The sequence below is a fragment of the Sorex araneus genome, chromosome 10, assembly GCF_027595985.1.
Source record: "Sorex araneus isolate mSorAra2 chromosome 10, mSorAra2.pri, whole genome shotgun sequence".
NCBI lineage: Eukaryota > Metazoa > Chordata > Mammalia > Eulipotyphla > Soricidae > Sorex > Sorex araneus.
The window spans coordinates 52,889,079-52,917,040 of NC_073311.1; the positions used below are offsets into that span (position 1 = coordinate 52,889,079).

The window sequence follows — 27,962 nt, forward strand, 5'->3', positions numbered from 1 at the left end:
CTCCACCCTAGGAGCTTGTCTAACCCCCCTCGCCCCCCTCCCCCTTGCAGGAGATTTTCCACCATCAAGAACCCCCCCCCCCCCAGCACCCACACACACACCAGTTAAGGCCCTGAAATCTTCTCCCTGTTTCCAACTTCCAGCAGATTTTCTGACATCACTTTCGTCATTTGCATTTTGCCTCTGGGTTCAAGCCTTGCTCAGGGCCACAGCGCCACTGGTGGCCTGTATCTGCAGAGTGACACCCACCCCCACCCCAGGGCAGCCCTGGACCCACCCGGAGACCCTCACAGACACTGCATTTTAGTTGCCACCCCCGCTTCCAGAGTGGGTGTGCTCACACAGGGGACCCTCCTGGCTCTGCACTCATGAATTACTCCTGGCGGTGCTCAGGGGACCATATGGGATGCGAACCCAGGTCGGCCACGGGCGAGGCAAAATGCCCTCCCCGCCGTACTATCGCGCCATCCCCCTTTCTCCTTCCATTTCAGTAATAGTGATCATCAGGAATGCATTTCCCCGTGCTTTGCTGGTCTGTTCTGGATCCCACCAAAATAAAAAGAGTTCCTCAGGCCCGGAGGACAAAACCCCCTGAGGGTAAGACTAGGAAAGTTCAGCAAGGCACAGCAGTCAACCAAAAAAAAAAAAAAGTGTTGATTAAGGACTTATTTTTGTAAGCGATTAAAATATGAACCATTAAAATAGGACTGTATTTCAGGCTCCGTTTCCTCGTCTCATCGGAGACGACATTGCCATGACTACTAGGTTTGAATTAGATTTTTGAAACCTTCCCAGTTCCCACGGCAGTGGTGTGTGCCAGGGTCCTGTGCTATCCAGAATGTTCTTGTCTGGCTCAGAGCACCTGTGCGCCTTTGCCCGTTTCACCGAAAGGGAAAGCTCGGGTCACTCGGCGTCTTCACCCTCGCCGGGTCTGACTGACTTCATTTCGGCAGCACAGCCAATGATGGCAGTGAGCTCAGTGGGTAACCAAAATGTCAAAGGAAGAGAAAGGACCAGGGTCCAAGCAGAGCGACCTGGGCACCTCGGGAAGCAAGCCGAGGGGTGCCCTGGAATCTTCCTGGGCACAGGTGGTGCTGGAGTAGGGTTTGCAGAAAGAGACTAAAAGGGAGCGATTCTCAGGTTCAAGCCAAGTTGAGGTGGGGGGGGGGGTATTAGTAATATCTACAGCCCAAAATATGCAGTTAAATGAAGTTGTTAATTTTAAGTCTCTGTTTTTCAAAAATGGCTAAAATTAGAGACAAAAGCCCATTGTTTGGTACGATTGTTGACTGCATTCCTGTCTGTGGAAAGGCGTGGGGGGGACAGGGAGAAGCCTGTGGTATTTTAAAGATTAATCACCAACCCTGAGGGGTTTTGAGGCACCTGCGTTTTTGAACTTGGATCTTCGACAAAGGGGTGGGCCAGGAGCATGACAGGATCCTTGATAATTAAGTACTCGGTGGACACTTCAAATACCGACTGTATCAAACAGGGTCCCCGTGTGTCCCCCCACCACTCCCCCCCAGCAGACCGGCCCCCGCCGGCAGCAGGAGGCTGGCTCCTAAACTTGGCACCGTGCCTGGGTGTATTTTTAAAGGAGGGAGGGAGGCATCCCGGAATGTGCCAGTTCCTCCTCGGGTGGCTTCGATTGTCAGCACCTCTGACCGGACTTGGCAAAAATTTCACGCCCAAACCCCCACCCCCACCCCGTATTTATTCTCATTCTGCCTGGGATTGGAGAGTTTTCTCTCTCAGGAGCATTTGTAGTTTCACGCTTAATGACTTTGTTAATTCTGACACTGATCGTTGACGTGTACCAAGAAGGTCATGACAAAGATTGTTTTTCCCCAAAATTAGAGCAGTAATACAGTCCAAAAACTTCACAAGGGGCCAGGGGCAATAGTACAGCAGGGAAGGTGTTTGCCTTGCACATGGCCGACCCAGGTTCGATCCCCAGCCTCCCATATGGTCCCCTGAGCACCGCCAGGAGTGATTCCTGAGTGCAGAGCCAGGAGGAACCCCTGAGCGTCGCCAGGTGTGACCCAGAAAGCAAAAACAACTTCACGAAGAAAGCGAACCGCCTAGGGGCTGGAGCGATAGCACAGCAGGTAGGGCGTTTGCCTTGCACACGGCCGACCCGGGTTTAATTCCTAGCATCCCATATGGTCCCCCAAGCACCGCCAGGAGTAATTCCTGAGTGCATGAGCCAGGAGTGACCCCTGTGCATCACCGGGTGTGACCCAAAAAAGAAAAAAAAGAAAAAGAAAGAGAACCGCCCAGCGGCGACTTTGCACGTGAGGCGCCCTGCCGGGCCCTGAGGCTCCGTGAAAGTAGGTTTGGCTGTGCCAGGCGGTGCCAGGCACGGAGTGGTGGGTGAGAATATTCCCGCTTCTCAATTCCTCTTTCCTCTCCCTGCCAGGCGACGTTCTGTATGAACTCCTTCAGCATATTCTGAAGCAGAGGAAACCTCGGATTCTCTTCTCGCCTTTCTTCCACCCCGGAAACTCCCTCCACACCCAGACGGAAGTCCTGCTGCATCAGAACCACGAGGAAGGTACGCGAAGGGCCAGAGTCGGGCGCCCAGGCGACTTCCTGGCTCATCTCACCCCTCCCTGCTCTCTCTACGCTTGTTCAGTGTTTAGTAGGGTGCAGCCGGGGGGGGGGGGGGATCGGGAAACTGAGGTTTATACTTGAGCTTCTCGGCTTTCTGTCATCTCCGTGAAGACGTGAGGCAGAAGCAAGACCATCAAGGTAGGCCATGACCTTGGGCGCCAGAAGGAAGGTGGAAGGGGAGGAACTTGCGTTAGGTCCAGCCTCATGAAGAGGCTAGTTCTGGAAGATTCCTTAACTCTGCTAAGCGGGGGTAGGGCAGAAACTATCCCCTCCTCAGGGGAGGGAAATCCTCCGGGTAGTCAGGTACCTTGTGTTGTAGCATTTATGTTTCTTCCAACCTTTTTTTTTCTTTTAAATTTCTTTTTCCTCGTTTCATTGTTTTTTGTTTTAATCATCACTTGGTCACACTCTGTGCTAACACTGTAAGTTTCTGCGACCCTTCTATGAAAAATTTCAAACTAGGGGCCGGAGTAACAGGCGGTAGAGTGTTTGCCTTGCACACTGACCTTGGATGCTTGCATTCAGCATCCCACGGGGTCCCATGGGATGTGCATCCCATGAGCACCGCCTGGAGTAACCCCTGAGCATCACCAGGTGTGACGCAAAAAAAAAAAAAAGAAGAAGAAGAGAGAGAAAAAGATTTCAAACTAAATCTCATGAGTCATACCTCTGCTTCAACGACAATTTCCATTTTGATTTTTATCACATTATTTTTCATAGGCCTCTGTGCCTCACACGTGCAAGGCATGTGCCGTACCACAGAGGCCTCTCCCTGAGCCCAGCTGTCCCCATTTGGGCGTTGCAGAGCTGGTCCCCAGAGGTGAGGTGAAGCTCAGGAAGGCAACAAAGTGTCCCTGACATGTTACTTGTGCAGGGTAATAAATGTTGGAGGAAGAAGAGTCCCAAGCCCTGAGAGTGTTGGGTGGGGCCAGGGGGTTCCTCAGATGCGGGTGCGTTTGGGCTGAGCGTTCACCTTGGAGCTAAGCATGTATTCCCCCTGCCCTGAGCCCCAGTCATCACAGAGCCCTTGGCAGAAAACAGAACAACTCACCGGACTTGAACTGGGGCCCTCGATGGGGTTCGGGGTGGAAGGGGGGTGTTTGACAATCTGCCGTTGAGTGTTATTCCATGGACAGTGGGGGGGGGGTCCCCCATTCTCAGGAACAGCCCTTCCCTGTGTCCATGCCCGGCTCAGGCCATTGGCACATGGAGCACGCGAGGTGGTTTGTGTGTGTGATGCTGGTGGTGGTACCAGAATCCTTCCCGGCGGGACTCTGAGGGATGGAGCCCAGGACCTCACACCTGCTCAGCGTGTGCCCTGCCACTTGCGGCACAGCCGCAGCCCCCACAAAGTGCTGGGCAAGTGGCCAGGGCAGCTGGAAGCCACCCCAGTGATAACTCGGGCAACCGGGCCAGTTAGTTTTAGTGCTGAGGGCCAGGAATGCCCCAGGGTCACCCCAGCGTGCCTGGGCTCTGTGGTCAGTGAGGTTTGCAGGGGGTCCTTGTGCTACTCCCCAGCCCCCAAATAAATACCTTTATACTTGGGGTTTTGTTTTTGTTTTTGTTTTTTTTTTGCTTTTTGGGTCACACCTGGTGATGCACAGGGGTTACTCCTGGCTCTGCACTCAGAAATTACTCCTGGCGGTGCTCAGGGGACCATATGGGATGCTGGGAATCGACCCCAGGTCGGCTACGTGCAAGGCAAATGCCCTACCCGCTGTGCTATCACTCTAGCTCCTATACTTGATTTTTTTTCAATTTTATTTTATTTTTATAAAGTTAAATAGTTTATTGCATTTATTATTCCAACACCAATCCCACCACCATGACACCTTCCCCCCCCACCATGTTTCAAATGTTCCCACCCCGACCCCAAGCCCCGCCCCCAAAGCAGGACCTAAATAATTTATTTTGTATTGCTGGTTAGGAATAACCGGCTAAAAGTGATCCAAAGAAGAAGTATTCCTTAGAGGAAAGTGTGTGAAGATTGTTTGTTGTATTTCACCCTGGTGTCATGAAACTTGATTCCTTAGACCCACAGCTAGCAGGAATCAGAATCCTGGGGCGTTTCCGTACTACATGGGATCGATTTATCCTCTGGGTCAGGGCTGTATATTTTTGCGGTGCAATATAGCAAATTAAAAAATGGGAAGGCATTTAGGTTTCCTTAATTAACACTTCATAAAAAAGAGGTTCTCTCTCTCTCTCTGTCTCTCTCTCTCTCTTTTCTTCATCGAGTTTAACCTGGCTAAATTTAGCAGCTCCGCACCCCATCCCCCCTCCCGGTCGAGTCGCTCCTATTTTCCACGTACATTTCTGGCTGCATAATAGCCACCAGCCACAGGAGGTGGGTTCATGGAAGCATGACTCTCAGGCCAGAATCCCATTACCTCGCCTGCCTCTTCCAAGAAAGATGCGGATGGCTTTCTTTTTTCCCCCCTCATGATTACCAAAAAAAAGCATCAAAATGAAAATCCTTTGGACTGTCTCCTCCTTTTCACCTTTTCACATTCTCTAATGTGATTAGAGGTGTGGGGCTGGGGTCACGCCACACACACACCCCTTCATCAGTACACAAAGTCGGTTTCCACACAGCGCAGCTCTAGGTGCAGGTGACCACAGCAGTGCCGGCATGTCCAGTCTGGGCCCCTGCTCAGGGGGCGACTCGGGTGCTCCGGCGGGTGGAGCTAATTAACAGGGCCAGGGTCAGCGCCACCCCGCACGCCGGTCTGTCCTTCAGACCCAGCTGGCACCAGCCACAAATTCTCAGGCCTGTCCAGCAGGAGCACAGTCCCAGGCTGCACACCCGCCCCCGCACCTGTCCGCACACGGTCCCTGCTGCAGACGGGGAGGTCTGCCCGGCCCGGCCCCGGGTGTGTGGCTGCCAGCTGTGACCGAGTGACCGGCAGTGTCGACGCGTGGATGCTCAGTACCAGGCCTCCCCTCCCCTCCCCTCCCCTCCCGCCGCTCTCCCAGCTCCCGGGGTCTGGAATCGGCCCTGTCGTATTCGCCCTCAAGGGTGGCACCTCAGGAGGGGCCCGGTGAGGTCACCGGAAGACGTGGCCTGACTAAGAAAGCCTGCGGAGTGAGATCAGACGCGGGGAGGACGAGGCCAGTGGCGGGCAGTGGACCCGACTCGGCTCGTCCGCGGCCAGGCACGGGCGGCGTGCGGAGGGAAGGCGGGACGCAGAGCCCCGTGCGGTGCCCCGGGACCTCACCTGCCCGAGGCCGCCGACCTCAGCAGCTCAGGCCGCCAGCCAGTCCCCGTGGGGTTCCAGCACAGACAGTGGGTCTGTGTCATCTCGCCACGGTTTCCTGCACGGCCCCGAGCCTCGGCCGCAGGACACGGAAATCGCCTTCTCCTGGCGGCCACGTGGCAGTGCCAGCCGCCCGGAAGTCAGCGGTGTGGACGCCGAGGCTTCCTCTCGGCGGGGGGCAGGGCAGAGGGCCCCCGTGGCCTCGGCTCCTCTGCAACTGGGTCAGGCCTCGGGGGAGGCAGCCGTCCCCTCCGCTCTGTCCCCTTCCTGCCCCGGACTCGGCTCACTGACCCTCCTCAGACACGGGACTCCTTGGCTAAGTCACTGGGGCGCGTGGCCCGGGAGTGAGTTAGGGACACGCGGCTCTGATCTCTCCCCTCTGCCCAGCGGGTCCCTTTCCTGCCCGCCGCGTGCTCGGGGCCAGAGGGCCAGAGGGGCCGAGAGTCGGGCTGCCCGGCCTCACTCGGCCTCACTGGCTGTGAAACCGTCAGCTGCTTCCTCGCTGGGATCCTGGTGCCGATGACTGAGGGGCTGGGAAGACTCTGGGCCAGGCTTGGCATGAGTCTCTCCTCGTGTCAGTGCCTGTGTGCACATGTGTGTGTGCATGTGTGCATGTGTGTGTGCATGTGTGCCTGTGTGTATGCTACATGTGTGTGTATGTGTGTGCGTATGTGTATGCTACGTGTGTGCGCGTGTGTGCATATGTGTATACTACATGTGTGTGCGTGTGTGTGCATGCGTGTGTGCATGTTTTTCTGAATGTGTGTATGCTACATGTGTGCATGTGTGCGTGCACATATATGTGCATGTCCATGTGTATGCGTATGTGCGTGTGTGTGTGCATGTGCTCGCGCACGTGTGTGTGCACGCGCGCTCGTGCCCACAAGCCAGCTGCAGCCCACTGCCACTCTGACCCCGGCTACCAGTGTGCGCAGCCACATGCCGCTGGGCGAGATACTCACTGACCATTCCTCTGGTCTCGGTTCGGGCCTGTTGCAGAAGGGCGGCAGGGTTACCTCCGGAGTCCCGTTCGGGGGAGGCAGAATCAGGCTACCCTGGAGGGGTCCCTGAGCACCGCCTCCGGGGCCCAGCACTCCATGGGGGTCATTTGGGGTCATTATTTGATGTCTCTGAGCTCTCCTGAGTGGCGACCTTGCTCCTTTGCCTGATTGAGAAGACTCGGCCGTGGTCGGCCACACGTGCCGGGGGCCGAGGCGCCGTATTGAGGTGTGTGTGGCTGCCCTGTCCGTGGCCTCACGGTCTCTCGGGGCCTCATCTCCGGGCAGAGCCGCTCCCGAGTCCTACCCCAGCCCTCGTGGATGCTCCTCTGCAGACAGCGCCCTTGCCCTGAAATTCCTTCGGGGGTGAGCCGTCACCGTCTCCTGCGCTCTGAGGGGGGCGAGGGGTGGGGGGGCTCGGTTCCTTCCCCCTGCCCGTGGTGTGTGTGGCCTCTCGGCCCGTCCTGCTGGGCTCCCTGGGAACATCCTGTGAGTCCTCTGGCCATCTCCCCTCCAGACCCATGTGTCCCTGCGAGTCGCGTGCTCTCTGGCGGCAGGAAGTCACGAGATGCCGGCACAGGAAGGCCGGTCCCGAGCTTGACAGCCGAGCCTCCAGGGCCCTGGCCGCGCTTCTCCCCGCCCCCCGCCCCCCAGGTCTCCTCTCCCTGCTCTGCTCCCCTTCTCCGGGGTGGGGGGTGGGGGTCGCTCACTTGGTCCTGGGCTCTCTGACCCTCGTCCCTGGAGCTGTGTTGGAGGAATCCCTTCATTGGGTGGTGGGCCAGGCCTGCCCCCGTCCCCATGCCTGACCCCCGCGTCCTCCCGGCATGGGGAGCCTGCTCTCGGCTCAGAGGCCGGCTCCTGGGCCCTGAGTCATAGCGCTCCTAGGTAACCAGGAAGTCTTCCAGAAACTTCCTCTTGCCTCTAGGGAAGTGCCGGCTATTTGCTGAGCGATACGGGGACTGGGGGCCCGTCGGCCCTGGGCAGAGTGACCTGACCCCTTCCGCATTCCAGGACGCCTCTGCCTTATCTCTGGGCCCCTGCCCCCTTAGAGGAGCCACACGGGGCTGATGGACTCCTTCGAAATCTGATCCTGATCTTGTTCCTCGGAGCCTTCCACGGGCCTGCTGGAGACCCCCCTCCCCCCGCTTCTGCCCTCAGTCAGGGGACGGCCCCCCCACCCCAAGCCTTACAAGGGAGCCCAGCGGGCAAATGGCTAGGGGGTGGACAGGCTGAAACAGGCAGGAAAGCCCAGTAGAACCTCTCAGAAAGGGCAAAGGGCGCAGGGGCTGGTGGGAGCCGAGGCTTCCAGAAGGAAGTAGCACAAAGGGGGCGGAGCGGACAGCAGAGAGGATTGTGTCCCCCCAGGTCTGGAGGCCGGACTGAGAAGGTCTGGGGTTTGCCAGGACTCTGAGCTGGGCCGGCGCTGGCCAGCTTTGCTGTCTGTCTTCGTCTTCCTGTGTCCTAGTGCCAGTCCCGTAGATGGGACTTCACACCTGTGGCATAGGGGTGTGGGTCTGTGCGTGTGTGTGTGTGTGTGTGTGTGTGTGTGTGTGTGTGTTAGGGATGTGTGGTGCTGGGGATATTGGTGCAAGTGTGAATTTATTCCTGAGCTCGTGTGTGTGTGTGTGTGTGTGTGTGTGTGTGTGTGTGTGTGTGTGTGTGTGTGTGTGTTGCTGGGGGTATTGGTGCAAGTGTGGATTTATTCCTGAGCTTGTATGTGTGTGGGGGGGCGTGGTGCTGGGGGTATTGGTGCAAGTGTGGATTTATTCCTGAGCTTGTGTGTGTGTGTGTGTGTTGCTGGGGGTATTGGTGCAAGTGTGGATTTATTCCTGAGCTCGTGGGGCCTTGAGACTTCGTGCGAGGCTGGCATACGAGCCCCAGCTGCTTAAGAGGTTCCGGTTGATCGTAGCTCAAGCGTCTGGGTCCAGGACCCTCCCCGGTCAGTGCCAGGGCCTCTCCTCTGGGCGTGTGCGACATGACATCGTTCATCCTGCCCCTCGACACTCTGTCCGGGTTATAGTGTCCTGGGCCCGTCCTTTGCCATCTGCTGCCAGGAGTTGTCCCTGCACTGTTCTCTGTTCGTGTTCCTGGTCTGGAATCTGCAGCGAGAACCCTGTCCCCCGAGTCCCCCTGCCCTGTCCCCCGAGTCCCCCTGCCCTGTCCCCCAGTCCCCCTGCCCTGTCCCCCAGTCCCCCTGCCCTGTCCCCCGAGTCCCCCTGCCCTGTCCCCCGAGTCCCCCTGCCCTGTCCCCCGAGTCCCCCTGCCCTGTCCCCCGAGTCCCCCTGCCCTGTCCCCCGAGTCCCCCTGCCCTGTCCCCCGAGTCCCCCTGCTGGGGTTTGCCGCTCTGGCGCCTGTCTCGGGGACTCTTCGGGGCTGTCTCCAGCTGCTCCCTGCCCCTGGGCCTGCCTTAGTCTCCAGCCCTGGCCACGTGCGTGAGGGTGAGGTCCCTGCAGTCCTGGCGTCTGTCTGGACGTAGGTGAAGGGGCAGAGGGACGGGGTTGCCTCTCTGCGGGCCTCCTTCCCTCTCCTGCTCTCCCCACCCCCCTCAGCCGACCCTTTGCCTTGGCTCGGTACCTTTTGGGGCAGGCCAGGGTTTGTTTGTTTGCTTGTTTGTTTTGGCTTTGGGGGTCAGACCCAGCCATGCACAGAAGCTACTCCTGGCTCTGCACTGAGGACTTACCCCTGGCGGTGCTCGGTGGACCCTATGGGATACGGAGAATCGAACCTGGGTCGGCCATGTGCAAGGCCAACACCCTTCCTACGGTACGCTCCAGTCTGGCCAGGTTTAAACTGACCGATTAAACGAACCAGTTCACTAGTGCCCCTCCCTCCCGCCCACCCTAACAGGGTATATATATACACCTGTGTTGGGGTTGTGTGTGTCAGGTGTGTGTTGGGGTGTGTATGTGGACACATGTATATACATGCACGAGTGTGTGTGTGTGTGTGTGTGTGTGTGTGTGTGTGTGTGTCTTCACTCTGCTCATGTGGTTGCCATCTCGGAGTGTTCTTGGATTCCGTTCACGTTTCGTAGCCACCGTGTGGCAAACATTCTCTCACCAGTCGTGTTGTCTCCGGGTCCGTCCCTCCGTCCACCCCCTCCCAGCGCCACCGGGACGTTATTGACGGAGGACATAGCACAAGACCTGAATTCCCGAAAGGTCACACTCGGGTGTACTGGGGGTTGGGACTTGAACGTGTGAATTCGGGGGAGGGAAGACGCAGCTCAGCCCTTCGCGGGGGTAACAGAAGGTGCTTGTGCCTTGGGATCTATTTTGAATTCTGCCTGTCACCGCAAGCCTCGGACTTTTGTAAACTTCTCCATAACATGCACGAGTCCCGGCAGAGTTTTACGGAAGTCGGGCAGGGAAATGGGCCCTTCTGGAAGGAGGAAGAACGTGGCGGGGCAGGGGCGGGGCTGGCGAGGGCTGTCTGTGGGCCTCTGGGTTTGCCGCCTCGGGCCATCCTTCACCAAAAGCTTCAGGGCAAGGGTGAGAGTGGAAGTGTGGGGTTTGAGAGCACTTTTGCCTTCGCTGCACCCTGGGAAGGTCCTTGTCAAAACCGGTAACTTGAACCAAAGGCAGTTTTGAAGTTCGGTTTGTTTTGGGTTTGACTCGTTCCTCATTTTTTTTTTTTATAACATGATAAAAGTGTGGGCCAACTTTTGATGAATTTTAAGTTAGAGAGAGGCATACATTAAGGATAAGAAGACAAGAAAAGAAATCCAGTTCTTTTTTTTTTTTTTTCAGTCATCACATTTAGAAATCCTAAACTGTTTTTTGGGACTGTTTGATAGTGAGAAGAGATTGTGTCCAGAAGAAGTCTGTGACGAGAAGGGCTCGAGGGCCCGATAGTCCAGTGGGCCGGGAGCTCGCCTGGCGCACAGCCAACTCAGGTTCGATCCCCAGCACCTCACGCAGCCCCCCAGCCCCCGCCATAAGTGAGCACAGAGCTGGGAGTAAGCCCTGAGCACCGCCAAGTGTGGCCCACAAATTTTTAAAAAATAAAGAGGGGGCTGGAACGATAGCACAGCGGGTAGGGCGTTTGCCTTGCACACGGCCGACCTGGGTTCCATTCCCAGCATCCCATATGGTCCCCTGAGCACCGCCAGGGGTAATTCCTGGGTGCAGAGCCAGGAGTAACCCCTGTGCATCACTGGGTGTGACCACCAAAAAAAGCAATAAAAAATAAAGAGGAAGATGCGGGATCACAAAACTTTCTACCAGCACGAGTTCCCTCCCTGTCCTACCTGTGGTCTTCTCTCCCCGGACTCCCCCGCCCTCCCGTGCCCACCCCGCCCCTTTCTGCCTGGCTTTCTCTCCTGGTGCCTTTCCCGCCCGTACCAAGACCTTCTGTGCCAGGGCAGCAGAGATAATGTCCCAGTTTTCCAGCTGGGCAGTGCCCCAAGAACAAACCCAGACATCAAGACCAGACCAGAAAGGGAGAAAAAAAAAAAACCTTCTTGTTTTAGACAGAAGACTCCCACATCTGGGGGATTTAATGCACCCACTGTCCACCCAGGACATTTCCTGTGTCCGGAGCTTCTCTGCCTGCCGGCGGCTCTGCGCTTGTAAGTTTCCATGCCCTGCTGCCAATTCATAATGACAGAGCTTGCCACCGCCGGGGCAGGGGCGCCAGCGCCCACTCGCTACGGGGGCGCTGGCTTTGCGGACTGAAACAGAGCTTGGAAGGTCTCTCCCCTGCCGTCGTGCCCAGACCACCAGGAGCCAGGAATTAAATCCCCTCGGATCCAGTTCTCTACCATTAATGTTATCAACTCCATCAAGTACTTCCTCTTGGAGCGGTGTCTGTGGAGAAATAAATAAATCAAGCCTCCTCCTCCTCCAGGTCCAGGTCCTGCCCGGATCCTGAGTCAAAAGTTGGATTATCCAGACCCCCGGCTCCCTCTGTCATTGTTCCCGGCGAGCTGGGCAGGAACAGAGAGTGAAATCTCCCCAGGACATTACATCAGTTCCTCTTTTACCCTTGGCAAGAAAGTGCTTCCTCTCCTGGTCCTCCCAGACTTCCTTATGCCCTCAGCACACACCCCTGCACCCAGCCTTGAAGCTCGGGACTTCAAAGCGAAGCTGCAGGTAACCTCGGCACTGCCGAGCCAACGCCTGTGTCCCATCCGAGTTGTCCTAAGAGGGGAAAGGATTCAGGAAACAGTGATATTTTTTTTTCCATACATGGTCTTCACCTCCCTATGTATTTTTAAACCTCAGTAAGCTTCTAAGTAAGGGAGCTATTTTGTAAGTGGCATTGAGGAGAAAATGTATGAAATGCCATAATCAGATGGACTTGAATAGTGATAGCGCAGCGGGTAGGGTGTTTGCCTACTTTGGCCGACTTGGGTTCGAATCCTCCGCCCCTCTCGGAGAGCCCGGCAAGCTACAGAGAGTATCTCGCCTGCACCGCAGAGCCTGGCAAGCTACCCATTGGGGAATTCGATGTGCCAAAAACAGCAACAACGAGTCTCACAATGGAGACGTTACTGGTGCCCACTCGAGCAAATCAGTGAGCAACAGGATGACAGTGATGACAGTGATATAGGGGCTGGAGTGATAGCACAGCGGGTAGGGCGTTTGCCTTGCACACGGCTGACCTGGGTTCAATTCCCAGCATCCCATATGGTCCCCTGAGCACTGCCAGGAGTAATTCCTGAGTGCAGAGCCAGGAGTAACCCCTGTGCATTGGCCAGGTGTGACCCCCCCCCAAAAAAAAAAGCCATGGAGAGGCCAGAGCAGCAGGAGAGTGGGGAAGGCGTTGGCCTTGCACACAGATGACCCAGGTCCGATCCCCGGCATTCCATATGGCCCCCCAAGCACTGCCAGGAGTAATTTCTGAGTGCGAAGCCAAGAATAATCCCGGAGCATCACCAGGTGTGGCCTACCCCACCCCCCAATTTACTTATTAGTAATTGACCTCTTCAGGTTTTCTGTTTCCCCCTGATTACTGGGAGTTTGTAGGATTCCACAGATTCATCTGCCTTGGATAAATTTCTCCAGCAAATCCAGTTTCTCCAGCTTAATGACAAAAAGTGTTCACAGGAATCACTTCTGATCCTTTGTATTTCTGGTCATGCAATATGTTTCTGTATTTTTGATCATTTGTAACTTCTCCCCTTTTGTTCTCTCACCTGGTTTTTAGAATTTTCTCTTTTTTTTCTTGAGCCTAGTTGAGAGTTTGTTGATCGTGTTTATTCCTTCACAAGCCAGCTCTTGGTGTTATTGACCTTGATTTTTAGATCATTTGTTTCAGTTCTAATTTTTATTAGCTCCTTCCTTCTACTTACTTTGGGTTTCATTTGTTGTTCTCTCTGGTTTCTTGAGAGGTGAGGGCAGGTGATTAATTTGAGCTTTTTTTCTTGTTTTCTGATGTCAGCCTATATATTCCAATAAACTTCCCTCTTCGGATTGCTTTTGCTGTGTCCCATAGGTTCTGATAACTTGTGTCTTTGTTCGTTCCCAGAAATCTTTTATTTCCTCTTTCACCCAGTGGCTGTTTGGTTGGTTGTATGTTGAGGGAGAGGACCTTTTACTGGATGATCTCACGCGTATCTGGTATATAAAGAAAGAGAATAGACAGTGACAAATAAAAAGAAACCCTTGGACTCTGGCAATAGAGTTATCAGAAGGGAAGGGAGGTGGTAGGGTGGGTTCGAGGGACCTTAACAACAGAGGGAGGTTTTAGGCACATTGCTAGTGATGAAGTTATCTATAATCTTGTACACCCAAACAATGAATATTAACACTACTTTTTTAAAAAGAAGATACACGTATAGAGCCAGAGAGCCAGAGGTTCAGGCACTTGCCTCGCACTCAGCTGGGACCCCAGTTCAATCCCTTTTGCCACATCCGGTTCCCCTGTGCCAGCCAAGGGTCACTGCTGAGCATAGACCCAGATAAAGCCCCTGAGTACTTCCAGGTGTGGCCTAACCCCTCTCTCCTCCACTGCAACCCCCTCCCCAAGAATAAAGAATGTTTGTTTTTATTTTTTAAAGAAACTGAAAAGATTTTTAAAATCACAAAATAGGAATTATGGTGGCATCAATCATTGTTAGCTTCGAGCAGTGATACCCAGTCACTCTGCAAGGTAAAGTCCTTGCTCAGCACTGCCGTTCATAGCCACATCGACCCCAGAAGGTGTGGAGAGTGCGACAGTTTGGGTGGGACAGCTCTGTAGAAGTCAGTGAGTAAACCCAGAGAGGCACGCTCCCGTACCCGGGGGCCACAGGGAAGCATCAGGTCACACGTAGAGAACGAGACTTTGGCTTCGTGGGGTTCCCAAGCCCCCACCCCCACCCCCAGTAAGTGATCGAGGCGGGGCTGGCGGACATTCTTAGTTTTTCTCGCAGTACAGTAAGAATTTCCGTTATGTGCACATTTCGATAGCCAAAAATAAATAAATAAAGATCTGTCTTCTCCATCCTGGCCAGAAAGGCTCTACGTAGAACCCATCACACGCGTCTCCAGTTCCTGCCTTTCTCGTCGGCGCTTCTTCGGTTTTGGTTTGGGGGACCCATCCCGGCAGGCTCAGGGGACCCATGTGTGGTGCCGGGGGTCGAGCCTGAGTCCCCCATATGCAAAGCAGTGGCCCTCCCCGCTGCCCTGTGTCTCTGTAGGGTCCCCCCTGCAGTGTGGGCTTGACTGTTGGGAATTGGGGGGTGAGGGGGGGAGAGTGTGGTGCCAGACTGGACAATGGGCACGTGCCCACCAACCCCCGGCCCCCGTGGGCTCAGCCCCCTCCCGACGGTGCCCTGGGGTCCGTGACGGTCTCTCCTTCTCTCCGCAGAGAACTGCCTGCAGCGGACCCCGCGGGCCCCCGTGGAGAGCGCGCAGCACAACCCGCCCACCATCGAACTGTTGCACCGCTCCCGCTCGCCCGTCACCAACCACCGGCCCTCGCCCGACCCCGAGCCGCGGCCCCTGCGCTCGCCCCTCGACGGCATGATCCGCCGCCTCTCCCCGCCCGAGAGGGCCCCGGGCGCGAGGCTCCACGCGGAGAACAACCACCAGGAGTCCTACCCGCTGTCCGTGTCTCCCATGGAGAACAACCACTGCCCGCCATCCTCGGAGCCCCACCCGAAGCCGTCCAGCCCCCGGCAGGAGAGCGCCCGCGTCATCCAGCTCATGCCCAGCCCCATCATGCACCCCCTGATCCTCAACCCCCGGCACTCGGTGGATTTTAAGCAGTCCCGCCTGTCCGAGGACGGGCTGCACCGGGAGGGGAAGGCCATCAACCTGTCCCACCGGGAGGACCTGGCCTATATGAACCACATCATGGTCTCCGTCTCGCCGCCCGAGGAGCACGCCATGCCCATCGGGAGGATAGCAGGTGAGCACCCCCAGCCCGGGGCCAGGCAGCTCCGCTTCACACTTTTCCCAATTAGCTGCCCTGGGAGGCTCTGCAGCTCCCTAATGGGCTAGTTAATGAGCCGCCGGGACGGAGTAACTTAATGAGCCTCGGCAATGTTAAGAAACAAATGTCCTCGGTCCAGCTTGCAAGGAGGGAGCCCCAGCAGAATCTGGGGCTGAGCGAAAACATTTAAAAGAAAGAGGTTTGGGAGCCTGTTAATAGCCCCGGCCAGAAGTTTCCAGCGGCTAATTAATGACCAGACAGCAGCAGGAAGAACCTGTGTCTCTACAGATGCGGGGGTCTGCAATTCCAGGCTTGGGCCCTCGGCAGCCCTTACCTTGGCTGTGGGGGGCACTGAAGGGAGAGAGAGAGAGCGGGAGGAGGGTGAGATGCCCACCGAGGAAGCCACTCCCAGCTCCTTTCTCTCCTCTGATGCCAAGCCCAGTGGGCGTGGCCCCGAGGAGAAAGCAGTGGCGCCCAGGGGACACGCGTCCACCCACGTGTGCGCTGCGCTCCTGCCTGCAGTTTGCACCAGAGACTCGGGGCTTGAGGCACGAACCCGCAGGCCGGGCTGGCTCTGCCTCCCGCGTCCCTCCCGCCCTCCGGGGCATATTTATCGAGCACTCGCCGTGCAGGAGCAAGCACACAGCGCCTTGCACGCACAGAGCCCTTCCTCGGGGGCCCGTCCTGGGGAGGTTGAGGCGGAGAGCACTGACGGAAGGCAGACCTCCTGGGTTACTTCCCGTGAAGGTCGGGGAAACGGCACGGCAGGGACATGTGACTGGCGGGGTGATGCAGGGGCGGGGTGATGCAGGGGGCGGGGTGATGCAGGGGGCGGGGTGATGCTGGGGGCGGGGGGGGGAGAGGCCACACCCCCAGCACAGAGTCCAGCAGGGCCCGGCCGCGGAGTAGTGGCCACCCCGCGCCCGCAGGACCTGAACTCCCTCTTGTCTGGGCGCGCGATCCCTTTTCTGCCACATCATCTGTTCCTGAATTCTTCTTTATTAATTTTCCAAATAGTATTCAGTTTAAGTTTTTATTTATGTCTTTTTAATGAATCCCTGTGAGCTACAGTTGCAGACTTAGAGACTTAAATGATTTCGTTTCGGTCGTACAATGTTCCGAGTGTCCATCCCTCCAGCCAGTGCCCATTCTCCATCACCAGTGCTCCCAGTGTCCCTCCCGCCACCCCCACCCCTTCCCTCCCCTCCCTGCCGCCACCCCCACCTCCCCCACGCCTCGGTGGCAGGGCATTCCCCCTTACTCTCTCTCCTTCTTGGTGTTAGGGTTTGCAATACAGGTACTAAGCGGCCATCATGTTTGGTCCATCGTCTATTTTCCGCACGCATCTCCCATCCCGAGCGATCCCTCCAGCCATCATTTACTTGGTGGTCCCTTCTGTATCCCAGCCGCCTTGTCCCCCAGCACACGAGACCGGCAATACTCCCCAAAGCATTCTACAGATTCCATGCGATCCCTAGCAGGGTACCCGTGACCTTCTTCAAAGAAATGGACCAAACACTCCTGAAATTCCAAATGGAACAACAAGCCCCCGTGAATAGCTAAAGCAGTTCTCGGGGGCAAACCAGATGGCTGTTCCGAGATTCTTCTCTGGCCACACGTGCCTCCCCCAGGTTGCCTCGATTCTGTTGCTAGAATCTGCACGCCGGAATGTTGGATCTAGACACTCCAGTGGAAATGGGGTGTCTGTGGTTCAAGTACTGTGGGGGAAAAGCAGAAAGACAAGATGATCTGAGTCTGGGATTTGGTTCAACGGGATCCCTTGGGGGTGGGCGTCAGGGAGACTGACGGGGAGCTGGTGGCTGGATGGGTGGGGAGTGCCCAGCGTTCTTCCCACCCTTTCCAGTTTGCTAAGCATTTTAAAAATAACGACCATTGTAATCAAAGAACGTCAGAGAGCAGAGGATGAGGGATAAGGAAGCAAGGAGCCTCAAAACCGAGGGCTCGGGCAGGCCGCGTGAGGTCCCAGCTGGTGGCATCCAGAGCCCGGGGTGGGTGTATTGTGGAGAAGAGGAAGGGCCTGTCACGTGCCTTCCCGGAAAGACCCTTCTTGCCTGTGCGTTTCCCCTCTTGTCTCATTTCCGGCCAGGGCTGGCGGCGTGTGGGGCATGTTGCAAATTCCTTCTGGTGTGTGTCATCGGAGGCCGTTCCTGGAGGAAGCTCAGTACTGCTCAGCGCCTTTTATGTGCAGTGGCCGTTTGGAAATGACAGAGGAAGCTGAACTCCAGAGAGTCTCCAGCCAATGGGCCTTGGGTCACAGGGTCGGGGGGGGGGGGGGGCCTGTTGGCTGCTGGCCCCCACTTTGAAATGTGTCTCTCCACCTTCCCCTTCCTGCAGGAGGTCTTCTTGGGGACCTGAGATAAGCCTGCAGGTCAGGGATGTAAATTATGAGACTCCCAGCATGGCTCTTCCCTTCTCTATTTAACAGAGTTTCGTTGTCGTTGTTGTTGTTGGGGAGGTGGTTTGTTTGGGGGGGCCACAGGCAGTAACGCTCAAGGGTTAGGGATCACAAAGCTTAGGGATCACTCCTGGCCCAGATAGAATCTGGGAATCGAACCCGGGTCAGCCTCAGGCAAGGCCAGTACCTTGCCACTGTACTGTCCCTCCAGCCCAACAGATTCTATACCTCTTAATCCTAACATATTAGTCCCTTTTCCATACTGCTGCTGTTTCTGTAACTGTGTTCCTCAGTCTGCGTACGCTGTGTTCTGCCGGAAACCCCACGGATGTTGTTCTGCCAATGCCCCCCCAAGCCCCTCCAAAGCACACATCGAAGGGGAGTCTTTGCTTTTTCTGCATTGCTCTAAAGATTCGCAATTGCATGTGAAATAAAATAACTCCATCCTGGGAGGGCTGTGGGAGAAATTGCTGAATTAATTGCTTCCGGATGAGAGCGCCCCCTAAAATTCTTCACTATTTAAGACTCTAAGGTTATATTCAAACGTCTGAAAAAAAGGGGGCTGGCGCAATAGCACAGCGGGTAGGGCGTTTGCCTTGCATGTGGCCGACCCGAGTTCGATTCCCAGCATCCCATAGGGTCCCCTGAGCACTGCCAGGAGTAATTCCTGAGTGCAGAGTCAGGAGTAAACCCCTGTGCATCGCCGGGTGTGACCCAGAAAGGAAGAAAAAAAAGTGTCTATAAACTCTCCAGGTCAGTATCTCAGCTCATTTCACCCAGCCCGGAGTTCCTGCCAAGCAGAGTTCTGTGTTTTTTCTCACTTGGGGGATTCTGGCCGAGAGGGTCCCAGAGAAGCCCCAGCCTTGGGTCCTGCGTTCCCCGACTCCTTACTCCCCTCTGCGTGTCCCTCAGCTCCTCGGGTCTGGGTCTGTGCATCCCGTGTGTTGCGGGCTGAATTCACAGAGCGGTTCCCAGGCTCCAGGGAGCAGGCATTGAACCCGGGGCCCGTGCAGGGTGGCGCTCGCTCTCTCCCTCTCTCCCTCTCCCTCTCTCTCTCTCTCCCTCTCCTTCTCTCCGTCTCTCCCTCTCTCCCTCTCCCTCTCTCTCTCTCTCGCTCTCCTTCTCTCCGTCTCTCCCTCTCTCCCTCTCCCTCTCTCTCCTTCTCTCCCTCTCTCCCTCTCTCCCTCTCTTTCCCTCTCTCCCTCTCTCCCTCTCTTTCTCTCTCTCTCTCCCTCTCTCTCTCTCTCTCTCTACCCCTCTCTCTCTCTCTCTCTCTCTCTTCTCTCCCCCACTCTGTCTCTTCCTCTCTCTCGGCCTCCTCAGTGCCCTCACTAGCAGCCCCAGGGTGTGGGGCTGTCTCGCCTCCCTCACACCCCCTCCCCCGCACGTGGAATCCGCGTGGTTTCTGCATAGGGACCCTGTGGGGAAGGGACCCCCCGGGGTCTGGACACGGGGGCTCGAGAGGGGGACGATGCCGTGGTTCTGAGAGGAGCCGCTGGCGGGTGTCATGACTTCCAGGGGCCTTGGCCAGAGCAGGCCAGAGGCGGCTGTGCGGCAGGGTGGCTTTGCCGGGCACTGATGGGCACTTCGACCAGGACGAAGGGAGAGGGGAGGCGAGGGGGTGAGCCCGAAGGAGCAGACGCCGGAGCAGCAGGAGCACGATAGTGTCCCCTCTCGGGTAGAAACCAGAGTCTGGGCCTGGCCAGAACCAGTACAAACCTACCACATTGCAGCACTTTTGGTTTTTTTTCCACCTTCGCTTTTCAGTCGTTCTGAAATTGAGACGCCCTCGTACCAGGAGGAAAACACAGGGCAAAGTTTCGACTGTTGACTTCGGGATTTTCTACCCCGTGAAATAACTAAAACGGTCGGGAAATTTCTGTAGGTCATTGACAGTTTTAAGTACAAACTGCAGATATGTGGTACATAGACAAGAAGGCTTCCTTTTTTGGTTGGGGGGTTCGCTCTTGGCAGTGCTCAAGTCTTACTCTTGCCTTTGTACTCAGGGCTGACTCCTGCTTCTGCTCAGAGCTGACTCCTGTGTCTGTGCTCAAGGCTGACTCCTGCCTCTGTGCTCAGAGCTGACTCCTGCCTCTGTACTCAGGGATGACTCCTGTCTCTGTGCTCAGGGCTGATTCCTGCTTCTGTGCTCAGGGCTGACTCCTGCTTCTGCTCAGAGCTGACTCCTGTGTCTGTGCTCAAGGCTGACTCCTGCCTCTGTGCTCAGAGCTGACTCCTGCCTCTGTACTCAGGGATGACTCCTGTCTCTGTGCTCAGGGCTGATTCCTGCTTCTGTGCTCAGGGCTGACTCCTGTCTGTACTCAGGGCTGACTCCTGCCTCTGTGCTCAGGGCTGACTCCTGCCTCTGTGCTCAGGGCTGACTCCTGCCTCTGTGCTCAGGGCTGACTCCTGCCTCTGTGCTCAGAGCTGACTCCTGCCTCTGTGCTCAGAGATTACTCCTGCCTCTGTACTCAGGGGTGACTCCTGTCTCTGTGCTCAGGGCTGACTCCTGCCTCTGTGCTCAGGGCTGACTCCTGTCTCTGTACTCAGGGCTGACTCCTGCCTCTTTGCTCAGGGATCGCTCCTGGCTCTGTGTTCAGGGGACCGGGTCAGCCGTGAGCAGGGTACAGTCTCCCGGCCTCCTTTTTAAAGGGGGGGCGCTCACTTGTCACAGACTGTTCTCAAGTTTCACCAGTTGAAAGAACGGGGCTTTACAGGGTGGACTGAGCCAGGGTCAGCGCAGGGCCAGGGTTCATTTCACACTGGCTGGCAGTGGCCAGCAAGCCTTGTCCCCCTGTGCTGACTTGCCTGGGGCAAGCTGGGGTGGAGGGGACAGATGTCAGCCTTCCCAGACTCCCGTAGCCCCCAGTTTGTCGGGCCTGGGTCCTGCCACTGTTTTGCAAAGCTAAAGAGAATGTGGCCATGAGCAGGGGGGCGGGGGTGGGTGGGCGGGCACATGTGCTAGGGGATTCTAGGGCATCCCCGAACAGCACGAGACTGGGGCATCCCACAGAAACGTCAGTGACCCCTGTGCCTTGGTGGCAAGGAGACGGAGTTCAGGACTTCCCCCTGCACCCCCCACCCCAGTGCCCATATCTAACGGTGCTGGTGCCCCCTGCCACCTCCTCTGCATCACCATGAACGTGGCCTCTAGGGAGATAAACAGTCCACACATAACTGGACTCGTGCAGCTTGTAGGTGCGGATCCAGGCCGGCCCTGTGCTGCCGCCCAGTCAGGCGGGCATCCTTCCGAGGCTGGCAGGGTCTCAGGTGGAGAAAGGGAGACTCAGACATGCCCGGAGTCTGCGCCAGCTTCTTACCAGTGGTCTTCCAGACACAGGCCCAAAGTCCAGTCCAGAGCAGAGACTGGAGACCGGGACCCCGGGGCTACAGTCCGGGACAGAGCCACAGCCCTGCACCCTTGCTCTGCATACCGACCCGGGCAGCAAAGCCAGCAACGCTGTTTTCACAAATGGACCCTGCTGGGAAGTTGGCTGGGCGGTAGGCTGGGTGGTTAGCACAGGTGGTAACTCCTGGCTCTGAAGGACTGACCTGATGGCCAGGCAGGCCTGGGCCAGGTGGCAGGAGTGACAGCAGGTGATGAAGGAGCGTGTGGGCAGAGCCCTGTTTGCGGATGGGATGGGATAGTCCCAGGCAAGCCCTTCGCCCCCATCACATACTTCCAGATGAAGCGGCCTCTTCCCTTGCAGTCCTGTCCCGTGCCAGGCCCTTACTCGTTCACAAGGCGTGTCCACAGGCCAGTGGTACGTGTTGGGCCGTGTCCCTCCTGCTTTAAGGCCGTCACACCAAGCCCCCGCTGAGACTGATCACAGACAGTGAAATCCTAAAAGGGGAATTTGAAGTTTTGGCTTTCTTTTAAAGATCCTCAATTCCATGCAAACCTGAGTTATACCAGATTTGCTCTCTGCTTATTCCTTTCTGGCCCTTAATCCAAAAATCTGTGGAGGAAGATTTCAGTGGTGCACCAGGATGTAATTGATTTGCACAAGTGGGGACTTTTTAAAAGTCTGTCTATGGAGCTGGAGCAATAGTACAGCAGTTGGGGGCATTTTCCTTGCACACCGCCAGCCCAGGTTCAATCCCTGGCATCTCAGAGGGTCCCACGAGCATCACCAGGAGTAATTCCTGAGTGCAGAGCCAGGAGTAACCCCTGAGCATCGCCAGGTGTGACCCAGAAAGACCAAAAAAATAAATTAATCAAAAGCCCGTTTAGAGTTGCTTGTCCCAAGGCCACGATCCACCCAAATGTGGAGAATTGTTGTTGCTGATTTACCCCTGGTTTACGGAAGTCCGTGTCTGCAGAGTATAATTTCACTTCTCAGTGTCGGTAGAGAGAGATGCACAAACGCAGTCAGCACCATTCACCACTGTCAAATTAATGCCCAGGACCCCTTTTCCCCACCTGCTGCCCTGCCCTTCCGGGCACCAGCAGGGTGTCGTCTGAGTCTGAATGTTTCTGGTGTGGGGCCACGCCCGGCGGTGCTCAGACCTGCCCCCTGCTCTGCACCCAGATACCAGTCCTGGTGGTTCTCAGGAGACCCTCTGGGTGCCGGGAATCAAACCCAGGCTGGCTTCAGTGAGGCAGGTGCCCTTGGATGTGCGATTATTGTTCCCAGCCCCTTGAGGCTAAATGTCTTCCGTTGTGTTTTATTAGTGTGTTTGCTCTGTTTCTTTATTCTACCTTTCTGACTTACTTTGCTTCGCAAAATCAGCTGGCGTTTCACTCCTGGTAAGAGAAAAGGCAGGATTTCATCTGGGTTTGGGTTTGGGGGTCACACCCAGCAGTGCTCAGGGCTTACTCCTGGCTCTGCACTCAGGAGCCACTCCTGGTCATGCTCGTGGGGTGGGGGGTGTGGGGGACCCTGTGGGATGCTGAGTGTCAAATCCGGGTTGGCCCCATGCAAAGTAAAAGTCCTCCCCACTGTGCTGTCGCTCCAGCCCCGCCTCAGCTGTCTGACACATCATAGCCCTCTCAGATTCTTACTGTCTTGGGGGCTTTTTTAAAAGCTGATCCCCTCCCAAGGTTGCATTTTTCACAGATGCAGCCAGTCTAATTAATCAGGAAGACGAACGTCCGTCACTGATAGGGTTTTCCCGACGCACTGAGTCCTGTGGCTCTCCCGGGAGATTTGGAGTATTTTTTTGTTTTGTTTTGTTTTGTTTTGGGGGTCTTTTTTCTTTTTCGGTCATACCTAGCGATGCTCAGGGGTTCCTCCAGGCTCTGCACTCAGGAATTACTCCCAGCGGTGCCTGGAGGACCACACGGGATGCCGGGGATTGAGCCCAGGTTGGCCCCGAGTGTAAGGCAGACGCCCCACCTGCTGCGCTGTCGCTCCGGCCCCCAGGAGAAAGAGAAGCAGTCGGCTTCCAGGACTGGGGGGCTCACTGCACTGCCCGCCCCTGCTGCCCCGAGGTGGAGCAGCCCGGGAGGGCAAGGGACCCTGAGTGGCCGCTGGGGGAACGTCTGTGCAAAGTGGCGTCCTGGGGAAGGAGCTTTGCGGGGTCGAGAGCAAGGACAGAGTCAGGCCTGCTCTAGGTGTTGGCCCCTAGAATGGAAGAAACCCCCTCCCCCCACACACACACGCACATACACGCATGCCCAAAACTGAGCTGCACGTGGGGATCCCTGCTGCACCCCGCCCCCCTGCCCACACCCGAGTCGGTTTCTCGCTTGGGTCTGTTGATACTCGGTCAGCTATTGGGGGTGGGCTCCGGGCCGCGTTCCCGGCCCCTCCTCTCCAGGTGCCAGGCATGCGCTTCACTCTGTGGTGACCGCGGTACCGTCGCCTCCTCCCGCCTCCTGCCCGGGGTGGGCGAGACTGGCCTGGTTCCCAGCCCCCGCCCCAGAGCTGCAGAGCCACTTCCTCTCCTGCAGAGAGACAGTTGACAGAGACGGGTTGCCCGTGCACTGCATCGTGGTTTGGTGTTTGTCCTCACGGTCAGCAAATACACAGTCACCTCATTACCCTGGTTAGAATGTGCTGTGCACAGTTAATGCTGAAGCCCCCGCCCTTGCTTCTTAGTCCCCCCCCCACCTTTTTTTCTTTTGGGGTCACACCCAGCGATATACAGCAGTTACTCCTGGCTCGTGCATTCAGGAATCACCCCTGGCAGTGCTTGAGGGACCATATAGGATGCTGGGAATCGAACCTGGGCCAGCCGCGTGCAAGACAAGCACCCTACCCGCTGTGCTATCGCTCCAGCCTCTCTAGCTCCCTTCTAATGTGCCCTCCTCCCCCTCACCTGCCACATTGCTCTCTCGCTCTCGATCTCTCGCTCTCTCTTACGCGCTCTGTTTCTGGCTGTCTCTGTCTCTCTGTCTCTCTCTGTCTCTCTGTCTCTGTCTCTCTGTCTCTGTCTCTGTCTCTCTGTCTCTGTCTCTGTCTCTCTGTCTCTGTCTCTGTCTCTGTCTCTCTCTCTCTCTCTCTCTCTCTCTCTCTCTCTCTCTCTCTCTCTCTCTCTCTCTCTGCTGGCTCTGTTTCACAGAGAAGTGAAATCAAAGTATCTTTGTCTTTCACTTTGTGATTACGGCACCAAACATTTCCGGGGCCCATCCATGTCTCCATAGACGACCGAATTGCAGTTTCGTAGTGAAATTATATTTCTTTGTGTGGTGGGTTTCCCTCTGCTCGCCGTATTCTTTGGAGAGAAGTGTGTATTCAAGTCTTGTACCATTTTCCGTGGAGCGCTGTGTTAAGTTTTGCGAGTGTGTGTGGTTAGTTACCATGAGGTTTGCATGTAACACTGTTACGTGAAGGTAATTCAGTGTTGAGTCCACACACTTCGTGTTTATTTCCTTTTCATTTTATAGACTCCTTAAATGATGACTGTCAATTTAAATAAATACTATCCCTTGGGGGGTTTGTTATTGTTGGGGTTTTTTTTGTTTGGTTTTGCTTTTTGGATCACACCCGATGGTGCTCAGGGTTACTCCTAGTGGTACTCGGGGGACCCTATGGGATGCTGGGGATCAAGCCTGAGCGGGTTGTGTGCGAGGCAAACGCCCTCCCCGCTGTGCTGTCACTCCGACCCTATCACTATTGTTTCATAAAGTTAACATGAAGGGTGGGCTGGAGCGATAGCACAGCGGTAGGGCGTTTGCCTTTCACGTGGCCAACCCGTGTTTGATTCCTCCGCCCCTCTCGGAAAGCCTGACAAGCTACCAAGAGTATCAAGCCCGAGCGGCAGAGCCTGGCAAGCTACCCATGCGTGTTGGATATGCCAAAAATAGTAACAATAAGTCTCTCGATGAGAGACGTTACTGGTGCCCGCTCGAACAAATCGGTGAGCAACAGGATGACAGTGACAGTAACATGAAGGGTAAAAGGGCCGATTCCCTGTGTGTCTTTACTCTGACCAGTAAAATCATTCTCTTTCCTTTGTTTTCTTATTACTATTTTAATATTTTTTTTTTATTAAAGAAATATTTTATTGAACCACCGTGAAAACAAAAAAAAATACAAAGCTTTCAGGTTTAAGTCACAGTCAAATACTGATTAAACCACCATCCCTTCACCAGTGCACCCGTTCCACCACCAAAAACCCCAATACACCCCCCTCCCACCCCACCCCCCATCTAAGTATCTGATGATATTCCCATTATTCTCTCTATATATTGAGTACATTTCATATTTCCATACAGAACTCACTATTGTTGATTGGAAATTTTCCCCAACAATCAGGCCTGCTGAATAAGCATCATCTAATAAATTCTCTTCCTTGGTAAAGGTGAAGACTTTGAGTCTGCGCGGCCGCGATAGCGGCCGCGCGGTTTTGGGTTTCTAATACTTTAGCTCAGTTCACAGTCAAAATGGATGGCTGCAAGAATCTGCTCTGGTGCCAAAATGGGTTAGGAGACCTCAGGATCACAGTCAGTAGGCGGGAGGCTCTGCTTCTCGTGCCGCGGCTCTTGGTTCATCTCTGGGCGGAAGGCGCGCCGGGAACACCTCCCCTCCCAGGATCACCTACAGGCTACGTCACTAAAGAAAGTCCTACCTCCTGGTGTAGGGGTCCTAAATATCTCTTTTTCCCCTTGTGAGACTGATTTAGTGAGGATGCTTTCCTTCAGCTTCTGCCTAAGAGTCTCTTTATTGCTCCTTCAATTCTGAGTGGCCACCTGGCCAGGGGGGAATCCTCTCGCCAGTAATTTCTCCCTTGAGCACTTGAAGTATCCAGGACTCTCCCTGGGCACCTGCTGGTGGCCTTTAGGGCCCCTGCGTGTCACAGATGGCTTCCTCTCACTGCCTTCAGGCTGCTGTTCCCAGCTTGAACTTCTGACACTTGGTCCCGGTAGGGTCTGCCTGGCTGATTGGCGGTGGTGGTTATGGTGCCGTGCGCAGACCCTGCCGGCTGGCCTCTAGCCACCTCCCCGCTGGGAGGACGCTGCTTCCTGGACCTGCTTCCCGCTTCTCTCCCGTGGAGGGGAAGTTCGGGGCATTGTTTCTTCCCGTGGGTTTTTAACCTCTTTCTGTCTCTCCTCCTGGGTTTCGCGTCCCCCGTGAATGCAGTTACTGCTCCAAGACGGCGCCCGGTGTGCCCAAAGGCTGCCTGGCTTCCGCTTCTCTGCCGACCTGCTTGGCCAGTTTCCATCGCCTGGACTTCCTACCTCTCTGTTTGTCTCCATCGAGTGGAGCAGGGCCTGGGTGTTTCTCAGCCCACTTCACGCTGGCTTTCCTTCCCTGTGCATTCTCCATCTCTTGGGCAATATTCTCAAGGTTCTCGTTCTTTCCCCAAACTCAGTGAGTCACTGAAGGACTTATTTTTTGAATTCTTTTTTTTTTCTTTTTTTTTGGGGGGGGTGGTCCCACCCAATGATGCTCGGGGGTTATTCCTGGCTCTGCACTCAGGAATTACTCCTGGTGGTGCTCAGGGGACCCTATGGGATGCCGGGGATGAGCATCAGGTCAGCCAGGTCAGCCTCGTGCAAGGCAAACGCCGTACCCCCTGTCCTGGTGCTCCAGCCCTGAATTCTTCATCCAGCCGAGCGCCGGTCTCAGCTTCTGTAAGGACTTCTGAGACTTTCCCTGCCCTTTCACGTGGAGTTGCATGTGTCTCTGTCACTTTGCGTGCTCTGGGGCTGCAGGCATGGCCGTGGGTGGGGGATGGACCCGACTGCCCATCCCTGCCTTGGACCTTGGTTGTCTCGTCTTTGTGACCATCAGTGCGGTGGGCTTTTCCTCCTCGATGGGCTCCAGCTGTCGAGGATGCGGGGGCTAGCTGATTGTCCCAGATCTGTGTGGCCCAGAAATTTACTCCCAACCCTCGCCTGCCCTCCACCCCCTCCCCAACATACACCAGAGCTTGGTGCCCAAGGGATACCCAGTGAGTGAGCGGCCTGTGCCCACACCAGGGTGACTGCAATGTTAAGATCAACAAACAATTCCCCTGCCTATGGGGCATTTTCCAAGCAGCTGCTTCCTGCTGTGAACATATGTGCACTGGCCCTTTAAGAGCAGAAAAGCCCCCCCTCCAACTCTTTGGTATCTATCTCCAGGACTTAGGCCCCTTGTTTTACAAATCTACAGGTCTTTGGGGGAGAGGGGGTGTCATCTCCCGGGTCCCAAGGTGAAGGGCCTCCATGTGTGACACAGACCCAGAGATTTCCAGAGAGACTCAAGTGTGTGGTCTTCCCCCCAGAGAGGGTCACCACCAGTTTTGGGAGGGGCGGGGGCAGTGTCTGTGTCCCCCTCGCTCCTGGGCTTCCTGGTGGGACTTTGTGGTGGCGGGGGGGGGGTTGGGGAGCTACAGGGGGGCCGTAAGCTGCCATCTCAAACCCAGTGTCAACCTTTGTGGTTTGCTCGTGGCTTGCTCTTCTTTTATTACTGACCTTGAAACGAATTTACTAGGTTTCAGTAATTCGCGTAAAGAAATGAAGCAGGACCACTTGGCCGCCGGCCGCCGGTATTTAAGCTCACGGAACGCCCGTCTGCAGACCTACACTCAGGAATTCCATTTAGACCGTCAAAACACGATCGAATGAGCCGTCCTGAAATTTGAATGAGCTTCCATCATCGACCATGCCCTGTGTCGATAGCTTGACTTGCCCACTCAAGTCTGTTTGAGGTGGGGGGGTACACCTGGCAGTGATTAGGGGTGACTCCCGGCTCTGCACTTGGGAATCACTCACAGTGCTGCTCGGGAGACCCTCGGGGATGCTGGAGATGGAAGCCAGGTCGGCTGCATGCAAGGAAAGTGCCAGGTTTTTTAAACAAGTGTTGTCTTGAGTGGGTTTTGTCTTTGTGGGTGGGGTTTTACCTCCCCCCCCCCACTAGAAACTGTGTTGGTTATGTGTGACTT

General features: G+C 55.8%; 1 protein-coding gene across 1 annotated transcript in view; it reads left to right on the plus strand.

Annotated features, from left to right (window-relative positions):
• ETV6 (ETS variant transcription factor 6) overlaps window positions 1-27,962 on the plus strand; it is a 231,539-nt gene that overhangs the window by 185,787 nt on the left and 17,790 nt on the right. Inside the window, exons 4-5 of the mRNA XM_055118260.1 lie at window positions 2,420-2,554; window positions 14,663-15,205. Coding sequence (XP_054974235.1) covers window positions 2,420-2,554; window positions 14,663-15,205 — 678 coding nt within the window. The remainder of the gene's footprint in view (window positions 1-2,419; window positions 2,555-14,662; window positions 15,206-27,962) is intronic.